Genomic DNA, 15308 nt, shown 5'->3' on the forward strand with positions numbered 1-15308 from the left:
TAATTGATACTTGTTTATACTTACTAGCAAATGAATTTTTAATAGTTTAGACAAATCCCTTAACCTCATGGTGCTCAGTATTATTAGTTAAAATGATACCTGATTATAATATTTTGAGCACTCCTGCTTGCCAAAATTGTGTTTTGGAGCTAAATGCAAACTTAGAATTTATGCAGGTTTACTTTTAAAACTGTGTTGATGAAACTACTATCAAGTTTCTTATTAATAATGTTTTGGAGATTTCATGAGTTGTTTCACCTATTCAGGATTTTGTCCATTCTGGCACCAAATTATAAATAACTTAAGATTCTTGGTAGTTGTGACTCAGTATGTTGGTTGTGATTTAAGATTTAAGTACTTTAGTTTTGTAAAATAGGTGTTCAGGAATAGAAAGCAGATAAAGTTGCAACTGAATTTTTTGTTACAAGTGCACCCTCATTGCTGGTCTCAGTTAGGACAGTGTTCACCTGTAGTATACAGAGTCACCATGTAGCACACAGAGTTAGTATGTTTATTAAAATCTTGCCCTGGCTGGTGTGGCTCAGCTGGTTGGGCACATGTCTAGGTTGCAGGTTTGGTCCCCAGTTGGTGTGCATATGAGAGACAACTGATTGATGTTTCTCTCTCACATCAATGTTTCCCTCTCTTTCTTCCTCCCTTCCCCTCTCTCTCTAAAAAAAAAAAGGAAAGAAGAAGTCTTTACCTATTTGGATGGGTGGCTCGGTTGGTTGGGATGTCATCCCTTACACCAGAAGGTCGCAGTGTGGTTCAGTTCCCAGTCAGGGCACATACCTAGGTTTCAGGTTCAATCCCCGGTTGGGCCACGTACGGGAGACAATTGATCGATGTTTCTCTCTCTCAAATCCATAAGCATATCCTTGGGTGAAGATGAAAAAGAAAATCTTTGCCTGTTTAATCTCCTCTGGGATTAATTTGTAAAAGCAAATTGTAAAAACATAATATTTTATGGCAGTATACGTTTAATTTTTTGTTACCTGTACATATACATGAAGCCTTTGTCTTTGCCCACATCTACTTAAAGATAGCCATTTAAAACATTAAGAAATTTAGGGAAATAGTAATGTGAAATATTATATACTTGATGAGTTAGAAATTATCGCCTTTCTATTGATGTGGAAGCAGTCTAGAAAGGTGATTTGGCAAGTTAAAACAGCTAGTTAAGTGGCAGAGCTATGGTAAAAACACAGAAATTTCTAAACATCTGTAATGCCAAAGCATAACATTCTTACCACTATACTCTATGGGTTCATTTTATAAGCCAGACTTTTTGCCTGCATGTACCAAATAAGTATATATATATAATGTGTGTGTGTGTGTGTAGTCTCCCACACATACATACAGATACTGATATTATATAAAGTTTTTTAAATGTCTTGTTTATATTTTCTCAATTTAATGTGACATTTTCTACTTTTAGAGAAAGCTATCCAAAATCACGAATGCCAAGGGCACAGAGCTACCCAGATAATCATCAAGAATTTTCAGGTTAGATTATTCACATTCCGAATGTTTAATATTTATGTCATTACATCAGGGAACACAGTTTTCGTTGAGTTAGATCTGACACTTGTTTTTAACTAACTTTTGGCATCTGAATCCAAAAATGATGCCAGTTTTTCGCTGTCACGTCAACTTGTGAAGGTACAGGATACCCTCCCTTTTTCCAAAAAATAATGCAAAATGTACATATAAAGGAAAATAAAGAAAACAATTACCTGAATATACTGTTTATTTAGAGTTATTTTATTCATATAAAGGCACTATATTGTTACTGTAAGTCAAATTGTGTACAAGTAGTTAAATTCTGCTACAAAACATACATATTAAGGTATTTTATCTTTTCAAATGACAGGCTAGGAAATGCCAAAATGAGATACTTGAAACAGTCTCCTTCAGTTGGCAAAGCTTTAACAAATTGCTTCTTGAGACCCAGTTTTATGTGCAGAGGTGGGAATATAATGTTCTTTCTGTCAACAAGTGGCTCATGTAGAATGTTTGGATCACCAGATTTGAAGTCAGATTTTGGAGGCCAATTCGACTCCACCCAGTGCTTCTCATGAGCTCTGCTGTTCCACATACACAGAAAACAGGGATACTTGGTGTATCCGTGTTGCTGACCAAGAAAGAAGCAGACCATTTTAAGATGAGCACACATGATCCAATTGTGCTTGTGATATTACAACAGATCAGTGACTCTCTTTATGTCTTTATATTCTTCACGAAAACAAACTGAATGGCCAACTGGGACAGCACCAAATAAATCACCATTGTGGAGGAGGACACACTTCAAGCTCCACTTTGAGCTATCAATGAACGGTCACCATTCAGTTGCATTCTAGATGAGAATTCCCAATTCCTCCATTAAACCCTGTATGTTATGGTAATGCACAAAGCCACCGTCACTTCAAAAGTACTGCAGAAATGCACTCTCTCTTGATTGAAAGTAGGATGCCTTCGCTCCTTTTTCAAGCAAGTTTTTCTTGTGCAGTCTTGATGCTAGGAGTTCTGAAGACTTTTTGGATAGTCCCAAATCTTGTGCCAAATCATTCAACTCATGCTGATCAAATCCCTTATGAACTGATTCGTCTTCAATTTCAAAATCTTCATCGTTGCTGTCACTTAGTTCTTCACCATACTCCTGTGTTTTGAAAGAGGGTAGTTCAATGAAAACTGGCACTGGCATTTCAGCTGAATGAGGCACTGGACGTATGGCTGATGGTAGACTAGGATATTCTATTTTACACTTATTTTTCTTGTTATATCCTGACGTTTTCACTATATAAAAGTTATCAGTCACTTGAATGACCTATGAGCTCTCGCCAAACCATAGGTATACCAAATGGCATTTTATCGCATGTTCCCTTCATCCACATCCATAAACTCTCGACACACTGCTTGCACTCCTTGTGAGAGGCCCAAGATTTATCTTAATCACCAAGTTTTACTTTAAAATATGCAAAATAGGCTTGCCTGACAAATGCGCTGATGTTTGTCCTTTGACTGGGAATGGTAAAACTGCCACAGATATAACAAAACGAATCAGGGTTGTTTAGGGACTTATGACAAGAGATAGCAGAGGTAGACATGATCTGAAGGAAAGAAAGTAAGTACGTATGTAAATAAAAAAATAAATTCTGCTAACTTCTTGTATACAGACAAGAACTCGGACTATACTTCTGAATACGATTCACTATACAGAGCAGTACACAACCTCTCACCACACTGTCTCCTGTGTAACTGAATAGCCTAGACAAGTATGAACCTGTCACTGGTCTCCAAGGTCGTCCCCACCCCTCTCCACTCGGGGGAGGTTTGCACTCAGCCAATAGGAAAGCACTAGTGCTTCTCTTGATCCAGGCTCAATCCACCCTGGAATGATTGCATTAAGATAAGCTGTACAGAAAAAATTTGACGTGACAAAAGAAAACTAATTGCAGTTTTGAAATCAGCATGCCTATTTAAGTCTAAAACAGCTGAAAAATCGAACTCAACAGGAATTATCTTAAAAATTGTTCCCTTGAGTAATATTTTAACTGGGAGGGAGAAGGGACTTGTGTTTAAATAAAATAAATGTGTAAATATGTTTGATTTTTTTAGTAACATAAATTTCTTATGTGTGTTAGTAGACTTTGATAACCCTATCTTTGAGAAATTTGGAAAAGGAGGAACATATCCAAGGCGGTATCATGTTTCATATCGCCATCAAGACTATAATGATGGTAAGTTGCTGGCACTCAGACTACAAGAAAAGTTTGTGAAAAATCTCAAAAGTAATAACAATAAAAATTTTATATAAAGGAATACCATTAGAAATAAACTTGTTTCTCCATCATTTAGTTTTCTGCCTAAATTATTTTAAAGAAATTGTATCATAACTAAAGCTATAATAACATCTTAGCATTATGCCAACTTACCTCATAGTATTTATCCTCCCTTAGAAGAAAAGGAGTAAATAAAAATGATGTTATTTAGAAAGTTACTCCTTCATGATATTTATACTTATGTCATCCTTTTAAGGAAAAAATATTGCTACCTATTAACTTTTTAATTTGGGTTTATATTTTAAATCATGATTAGAAATGAGAATAAAATATATGTTTTCTACTTTTTATTCCATAGTGAGGGAGTTATATTTTATGAATATGTATATATATTTATAAACATAAAAGATTATTTGAATTTCTATTCAGATCCTGTTTGTTTTTTCCCTACTTTTCATTTCTCCTTTCACCTTTTTGCTGACTTGTATTTTCATTATTATTTTTTCACATTTTCTAACTATGTTTATACATAATTATTAAGAATATGCAGTGAACATCGAAGAAAAACCTAGTTTTCATGAAACTGCTATCTCTGCTTCTGTATATTCTAGTGATTTCATTGTTAACTATAACACACAGTGAATCATAAGAATGTTATGACAATGAAAGCAATGCTCTAACTGAAGGAATCATTAGAGAAAGTGGATATGTTTTGTACAGTGTAAACTTTACTATTTTCTTTTTTTTTAATTTATTTATTGTTTTTCTATTACAGTTGTCCCACTTTCTTCTCCCATTGGTCCCCACACACCACCTACCCCTTCTCCCAGAATCAGTCCCCACCCCGTTGTCCATGTATATGGGTCATTTATACTACTTCCTTGACTAGACCCTTCCCCTTCTTACCTTGCTTCATCCCATGCCCTCTCACCCCTTGTCACTGTCAATCTGCTCCTTCTTCACATGCCTTTAGTTCAATTTTGCTCGTTTGTTTATATTATTCTTTAGTTTCCTGTATTAGGAGATACCATTTGGTATTTGTCTTTCATTGCCTGGACTATTTCGCTAAGCATAATTTTCTCCAGTTCCATCCGTGTAGTCACAAATGGTAGGACTTCCTTCTTTCTTTCTGCTGCATAGTATTCCATTGTATAAATCTACCACAGTTTTTTGATCCACTCATCTACAGATGGGCACTTAGGCTGTTTCTAGCACTTGGCTATTGTAAGTAGTGCATAGGTTCTTTTGAATTGGAGTTTCAGGATTCTTCGAGTATAATCCTAGCGATGGAATTGCTGGATCAAAAGGCAGTTCCATTTTTAGTTTTTTGAGGAAATTCCATACTGTTTTCCACAGTGGCTGCACCAGTCTGCATTCTCAGCAACAGTGCACTAGGGTTCCCTTTTCTCCACATCCTCATCAGCACTTGTTTGTTGATTTGTTGATGATGGCCATTCTGACTGGTGTAAAGTGGTATCTCATTGTGGTTTTAATTTGCATCTCTCTGATGCCTAGTGATGTTGAACATTCTTTCATATGCCTATGGACCCTCTGTATGTCCTCTTTGGAGAAGTGTTTGTTCAGGTTCCTTGCCCATTTTTTAATTGGGTTGTCTGTCTTGTTGTTGTTGAGACCTGTGAGTTCTTTATATATTTTGGAGATAAATCCCTTGTCTGAGGTATCATTGGCAAATATGTTTTCCCATGTGGTTGGTTTTCTTTTCATCTTGCTGATGTTTTCTTTTCCTGAGCAGAAACTCTTTAGTTTGATGTAGTTCCATTTCTTTATTCTTTCCTTTATCTCCCTTGCCCTAGGAGATATATTGGTGAAAATATTACTACGTGGGATAGCTGAAAATTCCTGCCTATGTTTTCCTCTAGGGCTTTTATGGCATCACGGCTTACATTTAAGTCTTTGGTCCATCTTGAGTTTATTCTGGTGTATGGTGTAAGTTGGTGGTCTAGTTTCATTTTTTTGCACGTCCCTGTCCAGTTCTTTCAGCACCATTTGTTGAAGAGGCTCTTCTTATTCCATTTTATGTTCCTTCCTCCTTTGTCAAATATTAGTTGACCATATAGACCAAGGTTTATTTCTGGGCTCTCTATTTTGTTTTATTGATCTCTATGTCTGTTCTTATGCCAGGATAAGACTGCTTTGATTACAGTGGCCTTGTACTATACTTAGATATCAGGTATTGTGATTCCTCCTACTGTGTTCTTCTTCCTCAAGATTGCTGTGGCTATTCGGGGTCTTTTTTGCTTCCATATATGTTTTTGAAGTATTTGTTCTAGGTCGGTGAAATATGTCACTGGTATTTTAATAAGGAATTGCGTTGAATCTATAAATTGCTTTGGGTAGTATGGACATTTCAATGATGTTGATTCTTCCCTTCCATGAATATGGTATATGCTTTTATTTATTTGGATCTTCCTTAATTTTTTCTTCAGTGTTCTGTAGTTTTCCAAGTACAGGTCTTGGGATTTTTTTTCTAGTTTCTATCTCTGATATTTCATTGTTGGTGTACAGAATTCCCTTCCATTTATGAATATTGACTTTGTACCTTGCTGTTTTACCAAATTCAATTATTAGGTTTAGTAGTTTTTTAGTGGAGTATATAGGGTTTTCTGTGTACACTATCATGTCATCTGCAAATGATGACAGTTTTACTTCCTCTTTTCCAGTTTGGATGCCTTTTATTTCTTTTTCTAGTCTGATTGCTGCGGCTAGAACTTTCAAGACTATGTTGAATAGGAGTGGAGAGAGTGGACACCCTTGTCTTATGTCTGATCTTAGGGGGAACGCGTTCAGTTTTTGCCCATTGAGTATGATGTTGGCTTCATGTTTCTCATATCTGGTCTCTATATGTTGAGGTGTGCTCCCTCTATTCCCGTTTTGCTGAGTGTTTTCATCATAAATGAGTGTTTTACTTTATCTAATGTTTTTCAGCATCTGTTGATATGATCGTGTGATTTTTGTCTTTTGTTTATGTGGTGTAATACGTTTATTGATTTGCAAATATTAAACCATCCTTGCGTCCCTGGGATGAATTCTACTTGATTGTTTTGTAAGTTCTTTTTAATGTGTTGCTGGATCTGGTTTGCCAGTATATTTTTTGAGAATTTTAGCGTCAATGTTCATCAGCTATATTGGCCTGTAGTTTTCTTCTTTGTTGTGTATTGACCTGGTTTTGGAATTAGGATAATCCTGGCCTCATAGAAAGAGTTTGGGAGTCTTCCTTCATCTTGGATTTTTTGGAATAGTTAGAGAAGGATAGGAGTTAGTTCTTCCATAAATGTTTTGTAAAATTTGCCTGTGAAGCCATCCAGTCCAGGGCTTTTGTATGCTGGGAGTTTTATGATTACTGCTTCAATTTCACTAGCTGTTATCAGTCTATTCAGGCTTTCTGCTTCTTCTTGATTCAGTTTTGGAAGATTATATGTTTCCAGAAATCTGCCCAGTTCATCCCAGTTGTCAAATTTTTTGTCATATAGTTGTTCATAGTAATTTCTTACAACCCTTTGTATTTCTGTAGTATTGGTTGTGATTTCTCCTGCTTTCATTTCTGTTTTTATTTATTTGAGTCCTCTCTTTTTCTTGCTGAGCCTGATTAAAAAAGGCTTGTCGGTTTTGTTTATCTTTTCAAAGAACCAGCTCCTTGTTTTATTGATCTTTTGAATTGTTTATTTAGTCTTCATGTCATTTAATTCTGCTTGATCTTGACGACTTCCTTCCTTTTACTCGCTCTGGGCTTCGCTTGTTGTTGTTCTTCTAGGTCTTGTAGCTGTTCTGTTAGGTTTTATATTTGAGATTCTTATATCCTTTTCAGGTAGGCTTGTATTGCTATGAACTTCCCTCTCATGATGGCCTTTGCTGTGTCCCATAGATTTTGGGCTACTGTGTATTCATTATAATTTGTTTGCAGAAACTTTTTGATTTCTTCCTTTATGTCATTATTAACCCATTCATCATTTAATAGCATGTTATTCATTCTCCATAACTTTGAATGTTTTTAATTTTTTTCCTTGAGATTGGTTTCCGGTTTCAAGGTATTGTGATCTGAGAATATGCTTGATATAATTTCAGTTTCCTTGAATTTGTTGAGGCTTGTTTTGTGTCCTACCATGTGGTCTGTCTTTGAAAATGTTCATGTGCACTTGAAAAGAACAGATTTTTTTTTCTTTGAGATGAAAGGTTCTGTATATATCAATTAAGTCCATTTGAACTAGAATGTTGTTTAATGCCTCAGTATCCTTGGTGTTTCTTTGCTTGGAAAATCTGTCCATTGTTGACAATGGGTTGTTAACGTCCCCTACTATGAGTGTGTTGCTGTCGATACCCTTGCTGTAGTCTTCCAAGATTTTCCTTGTATATTTTGGTGCTTCTATGTTGGGTGCATATATTTTTACCAGGGTTATATCTTCTTGATGGATTATTCCCTTAAGTATTATGAAATGTCCTTATTTGTCTCTTTTTATGGCCCTTGTTATGAAATCTATTTTGTCTGATATAAGTATTGCTACCCCAGCTTTTTTTTCATATTCACTTGCTTGGAATACTTTTCTCTATTCCTTCACTTTCAGTCTGTGTAGATCTTTTGTTCTGAGGTGGATCTCTTATAGACAGGATATTTGTGGATTATGTTTTTGTTCCATTCTGCTACCCTACATCTTTTGATTGGAGCACTTAATCCATTTACATTTAAGGTTATTATTGATAGGTACTTATTCATTGTGATTTTTTTCCCTTTATATCTGTGTTCCTATCATTTTCTCTTCTTAAAACATTCCCTTTAGCATCTCTTGCAATACTGGTAGGTGGAGTTGTATTCCTTTAGTCTTTCTTTGTCTGGTAAACTCCTTATTTCACCTTCCATTTTGAGAGAGAACTTTGCTGGGTAGAGTAGTCTTGGCTGTAGGCCTTTGTTTTTCATTGCTGGAAATATTTTTTTGCCATTCCCTTTTGGCTTATATTTTTTCTGTTGAGAAATCCACTGATAGCCTTATCGGAGCTCCCGTGTATGTTATTTTCTGTTTTTCTCTTGCTGCCTTTAGGATTCTCTCTTTGTCTTTGAATATTGCCATTTTAATTATGTTCATTTGAGTGGGCCTTCTTGGGTTCATCTTCACTGGGATCCTCTGTGCTTCCTGGACTTGTGAGCTCCTTTTTCTCCTCATGTTCAGGAAGTTTTCTGTCATTACTTTTTCAGTCATGTTTTCTATCCCTTGCTCCTCTTCTTCTCCTTGTATTCCTATGATACAGATGTTATTGTGTTTCATGTTATCCTGCAGCTCTCTTAGATCCTCTTCATTTTTTCTCAGTCTTTTTTCATTTTATTGCACTGTCTGGGAATTTTGTTCTAGGTTATCCTCCAGTTCACTGAGCCAATCCTCTGCTTCATTTAGCCTGCTTTTGATTCCTTCTACTGTGTTCTTCAGTTCAGATATTGTATTCTTCATTTCTTCTTGGTTCTTATTGATAGTTTCTATGCCTTTTTTAATGCTGGTGTAGTTCTTAGTAAGTTTCTTGTAGGTTCCCTGGAGTCATTTGTCATTTCCCTGGAGTTCTTTGCAGTTCTCCAGGAGTTCATTGTAGTTTTCTCTGAGTTTGTTGAGTTCATAGAGCTTCCTTATTACCATTGTTTTGAATTCCATGTCTGATAGTTGGCTTGCTTCTATTTCATCTATCCCTCCTTCTGAGAGTTCCTCCTTTCCTTCTGGTGGGATGTTGTTTCTTCATCTCCCCATTCTTTGTGGCTCTTCTTGTCTCTGCTTCTTAGATTGGTCTGCTTTGACTTCTTGCTTTCATGTTGTGACTTTCTGTGGTAGGAGTTTTCTGGGATTCAGTGGTGTAGACTCCTTGATCCCCTGAACTTGATGCGCTTGGGGTGCCCTTTATGCCTTTTATTTGGCTCTCTGGTAGAATTTTGGTTTTGCTTCTTGTTGTGTTGCTCTTTCATGGACCTATCCTCCAGCTACCTGACTGAGAGTCTCCTGTGCTGTTCCTGTGCTTCTGTCCCTGTTTGCCCTATCTGAAAGCCGCTCTTACCAAACATTTGTTGAGCTGCTGCTAAAACAAAGCTACCCGCCCAGGCAAGAGTCCCACACCCACAAAGATATCTGCCACTTCAATCACTGTATCAACTGCTAATCAGCCAGTATTAATAAGGATTTAATAAGATTGAGTCTATTACAAAAAAGGAGAAACAAATAAGAGTTGACTAACTGGAAGAAAAATAATTTCTGAGAGGGGCGGGGGAGGAGCAATAATAGTAGCAAGTAGGGCAAGGCAATGAGAGAAAGTAAAATTTATGTCATAAATTAAAAAGGGAGGAATTAAGAGAGGGGAATTGTGTAGTATTAGGTTTAAACAGAAGTTGTAATATATATATAGTGTGTGAGATAAACACACATGCACAAATAATAAGGAAGATGAATATGAAGAAAAAAATAGGCATCAAATTTATGATGGGAAAAAGAAGAGGCTGGAGGGTTGAGAAGAAATTAGTGTAGATTGGAAACAGGTGGTAGTAAGAGAAAATATAGAATTTAAAACAAAAATTGGAGGAAGAAATCACATGGTAAAATTGATTGAGAAAAGGGAGGAGCAAAATATGAGATTTAAAATAAACTATAATATAAAGACTATTTACTTATAATGCATAGACTGGAGGGACAAACAATGACTATTAAAGGATATTTAGGCGACAACTCCTATAGAAGGTCGCAGTGGAATTTGTCACTGTAAGTTCTGTATTTTTTCACTTTCTTCTCTTTCTGAAACCGACCTGTTGACTTCAACTTGTGTCCAAGTCTGGATCTTGGCAGCCTAATCTCAGCAATCGCTGCTCTTCTGCCAGGGTGTCTGTCTTTCGCTTTTTACTCTAGTCACTCTGAAATCCGCAGTGAATCTTAAGCACCATGGGGTGGGGCCAAGTACTTTCTTCCGGCAGGGCTCCTGCTTCCCCTCCAGCTGTTGCCACTGGGAGGGCATTGATCTGCTCAAATGACTTCTCCCACAGCATTCAAGCATCTCCAGTCCACCTTCTGCCCACCTCTGCCAGAGCCCGGGACAAGTGCATGCCTGAGCTCCCCTTAAGAATCTCGATGCACCTCCAGCCGTTCCTCCTGGGTCAGTGAAAACAGATGAACAAAGAAACAAAAAAACGTTGCTCTTCCAGCGGGCCCAGCCTGAGTTTTAGCCCCCAAACTTCTCGAGGAAAATCTGGGTGCTGTAAAATCTCTCTGCATTGAGGTGCTCTCTGCAGGCACCAAGCCTGCAACACTGGGTTCCTGCCAGCATCTCTTCTGCTATCTGCACCTGACAGGTCGTTAGGAAGCAGCCTCCTGCGTCTGCCACAGCCACAAGGCTCCACTCTGGGCAGTGTCCACTGGTCGTACCTATGATTTCTCAACAATTAAGCTGAAGATCCAGACCCAGGGGAAGGCCAGCACACCTTTTCATTGAGTCCCTCTGGGATATCACTAGACAGGGTGCCCACAGTGGGAGCGCAGCCTCCAGGCCTCTGCAGTTCCCCAGCCTTCACTCTTCACCCCCTCGAATCCTGGCCACTGAGCTGATCCTCCAGTGTCCCTTCCTGGTGCATCCCAAGGTGCAGGGCTGGGATCGGGGCCCTAGTGAGTCACCTTAGAAAATACGGGCTGGGGCTCCTTCTCTCTCCTGTGCTGTTCCCATGCTCCTGTCCCTGTTTGTCCTATCTGAAAACCGCTCTCACCAACTCTCTGCTCTCTGTCCGTGCTCCAAGTCTCCTCTATAATGGGAGCTCACCCAGCAGCCTGCTGACTACCCTGCTGCCTTTTTTCTACTTTCATTATTGACTTTATGATTTATTGTTAACAAGGGTGTTTTCTTGAATTCTAAAAAAAATACCGATCTTAGGTTTAAAGCATATAATCAAATAATGATTGCTGTGTCTGTGTTTTTAGCCTTGTCACGGGACAGATTTCTGTTCCTTACATCACCAGTTTTAGAAACATTCAATTACAACATATTAAGAAAAGTCTTAAGGTAATATTTTTGTTTTGTAGGTCGAAAAACTTTTCCAAGAGCTAGAAGGACGCAGGGGACCAGCTTCCGATCTCCTGTGAGTTTCAGTCCTACTGATCATTCCTTAAGCACTAGTAGTGGAAGCAGTATCTTTACCCCAGAGTATGATGATAGTCGAATAAGAAGGAGGGGAAGCGACAATGATAATCCTACTTTGACTGTAATGGACATCAGCCCACCCAGCCGCTGTAAGTAATAGAAATTGGCATAGTGCAACGTTTAACAGAACCTTTGCAGAATTTTATAGTATTAAAAGGAATAAATACCAAGCCAGTCCTCAGAGTGAGACCAAATTCTTAAAATAGATAAAAGTGGTATTTCTAAGGTGATTGGAATGTCAGGTATAAGTATGGTATTGCTGCTAAATTACTCTAGGTGATTCTGTCCTTCACTTTTATTAGGAAAATGTTTACCAATTAATTATATATTCATTCATTTCACATTTCCTCATTTTGTTCCTGCACTGAGATTTCAAATACACCCTCTTAAGTTATAGTCTAATGGGGAGAATGATGTCTGGAACAATAATTATTGTATAACATTTAATCTTCATCTTAAATGTGAGTAGGAATTCACCAGTTAAGGAGGTGACATGTGCAGGGGACCACAGAATATTCTGAAAGTGGGGAATAGTTAATTTTTTTTGTCTAAAGTGGTGGAGATTTTACTTGAGAGAGTGGGAGTAGGAGAATGGTAACTAAGGTCAGATTGTCAAGTATTTGTCCTTTTTAATGTAAGCAGTGCATACAAAGATATGTGCTGATAGATTGCAGTAATATTTGCATATTCTGAATTCCTCTATTTTGTACTAGTGTTGTCATATTTTACTTCTACACCTGTGATCTCACACTTCATTGCTGCTATCTTTGCTTTTGAAAGCTATCTTTCAGAGATTAAAAATAAGAGAATGTCTTTTATGTGTACCTTCAGTTTATTTCTATAGATCTTTATGTAGATCCAAGATCCTGTCTGGTATCAAATTTCTTCTGCCTGAATAATTACTTTAACCTTTCTTGTGATATAAGTTTGCTGGTAATGACTTCTTTTAGCTTTTGTTTGTTTGACAAGGCCTTATTTCTTCCTTATATTTGAAAGATTTTATTTTCTGGGTGAAGAATTCTGGGCAGTTTTTTTTTTTTCTTTCAGCACTTTAAAGCTATTTTTCCATTGGTTTTTGTAGTTTTTATTTTTATCCTCACCCAAGGACGTCTTTTAAAAACTGTGTTTTAGAAGAAGGGAGAGAGGAGGGATGGAGAGGAGAGAGAGAAAAACATCAATTGGTTGCCTTCTTGTGCACACCCCTATTGGGGATTGAATCCACAACCTGGGTATATGTCCTGATCAGGAATCGAACCTAGGACTTTTCGGGCTATGGGACAACATTCCAACCAGCTGAGCCACACCAACCAGGGCTGTTTTTTGACTTTTATACTTTCTGAGCAGAAGTGTTCTATAATTTTTATCTTTGTTCTTCTGCCTGTAGTTTGCTTTTTTTCTCTGTGGCTGCTTTGAAGATTTTCTTGTTAGAATGAGAGGTGGTCTTTCCAGCTCTACAGCATAGGCAGATGGAAAGCTGTTTGTAAGTATTGCTGCAATAAAGATTAGAAATAGTCTGTCTTACAATCAGTGGTATCTTAGATTGAGTGAATGAGACTAGTACATTTGTAACCAAGAAAGAAAATAATCACATTGGAAAAAATGAGTTATGAGTTTATGAACCTAGTTTGGGTTTAGAATTTTTAGAAAATTGAAGAGAAAAATTTTCAAAGATGATGATCATTTTAAATTTGAATCATCTTGATTTTCTCTTATACCCAAGCATATACAATTAAGGATATCACTAATGCAGTACACTGATTTAGTCCTTAACCATTTTTGTGCTGTCTAGCTATTCCAATTTAAGAAAATGTTCTTTTTAGCTCCTCGTGCTCCAACCAACTGGAGATTGGGCAAACTGCTTGGCCAGGGAGCCTTTGGCAGGGTCTACCTCTGTTATGATGTTGATACAGGAAGAGAGTTGGCTGTTAAACAAGTTCAATTTGACCCTGATAGACCTGAGACCAGCAAGGTAAGAATCACTGCACAGACTGCACAATCACTTCACACAGAAAAAAAAGCAGTTTTAATAAAATAAATATAACACAATAGAATTATTTTTTCCTTAATACAAAGTATTTGCAAAACAAATAGATAATTAGATATGTTTTTCTACTTTGTACTGTACTCTTTTAATGCTTAGTTATATTTCTAATCTGATTTAATGTTGCCTTAGCACACCTTTAAGAACTGTTATAAAAGTTATTGTTAGTGCTTTAAAATGTTTATTCTTTAGGAAGTAAAAATTTCAGTATCAAATCACCTTGATGGGCAATGAAATTTGAATTTTTTCCTTTTACTAACAATGCTGTAAAGACTTAACAATGAGTTCTGTCTTTCAGGAAGTAAATGCACTTGAGTGTGAAATTCAGTTGTTGAAAAATTTGCTGCATGAGCGAATTGTTCAGTATTATGGCTGTTTGAGGGATCCCCAGGAAAAAACACTTTCCATATTTATGGAATATATGCCAGGGGTAAGTTAGCATATTCTTTGGAAATAGATATAGTCTATTTAAGGGTTCAGTTGAGGAAAGAGAAACAATAAAACTTTGATTATAAAATGTTATACCTAATTAATGACATTTTGGAGAGTTTTAACCTAGTGATATAATTTTATTTTCTATATTCTTCAACTACCTCTGTATTTTTTAACTAATTTTTTTAAAATGCTGACATATACTAAAATAGCTTACATACGTAGCAGTCTATACTCAGATTTCTCTAAGTCTTAAAATTATCCATAATTGCTGGTTTATCCAAACCAGGATCCAGTTCAGGATCACACATTTCATTTAGCTGATATATATTCCTTATTCCTCTTTTAATCCAGAACAATTTTTATATAACATAGATTTGACAGATAGACCAGGTTATTGTTCTGTTGACAATCTCATCTCATGGCATTGTATAACTTGCTTCTTTATCCCCTTATTTTCTATAAACTCCCAAGTTAGATCTAAAATCTAAATTAGATGCAAATTCAACATTTTTTATTAGAATGCATCATAGATGATGCTGTGTACTTTATATTGCATCTTATTAATAGATATACAGTTTTTTGTTGTTCCATTGTTAGTGATGCTAAGATTGACTGCTAGGGTGCTTGTCATCCTGATTCCTCCAGTGGAAAGTTTTGTTATTTTGCCGAAGACCAGAAAGTAATGAGCTATAGCAATGGCACATAGAAGTATCCAGTTCCTTCTCAGCCATCCACCTAATGTTTTAACACATTGATAATCATTGCCTCAGTCAGTAATTTCATTAGGAGCTACAAAATGTGATTTGCAAACTCTGTCATTTCTTCTTTTATTTTTATAATATAAAAAAGCCTCGTTGCTTTTGACTATGATAACCAGTGGGGGTTGG

General features: G+C 36.7%; 1 protein-coding gene across 1 annotated transcript in view; it reads left to right on the forward strand.

The window, feature by feature from the left end:
- The window catches only part of LOC150007925 (mitogen-activated protein kinase kinase kinase 2-like), a 48663-nt gene that overhangs the window by 23220 nt on the left and 10135 nt on the right, over positions 1–15308 (forward strand). Inside the window, exons 9-13 of the mRNA XM_090279961.1 lie at positions 1439–1506; positions 3648–3740; positions 11828–12034; positions 13766–13914; positions 14285–14416. Coding sequence (XP_090136087.1) covers positions 1439–1506; positions 3648–3740; positions 11828–12034; positions 13766–13914; positions 14285–14416 — 649 coding nt within the window. The remainder of the gene's footprint in view (positions 1–1438; positions 1507–3647; positions 3741–11827; positions 12035–13765; positions 13915–14284; positions 14417–15308) is intronic.

The sequence above is a fragment of the Furipterus horrens genome, unplaced genomic scaffold (genome assembly GCF_987537825.1).
Source record: "Furipterus horrens unplaced genomic scaffold, mFurHor1.1.pri manual_scaffold_6, whole genome shotgun sequence".
NCBI lineage: Eukaryota > Metazoa > Chordata > Mammalia > Chiroptera > Furipteridae > Furipterus > Furipterus horrens.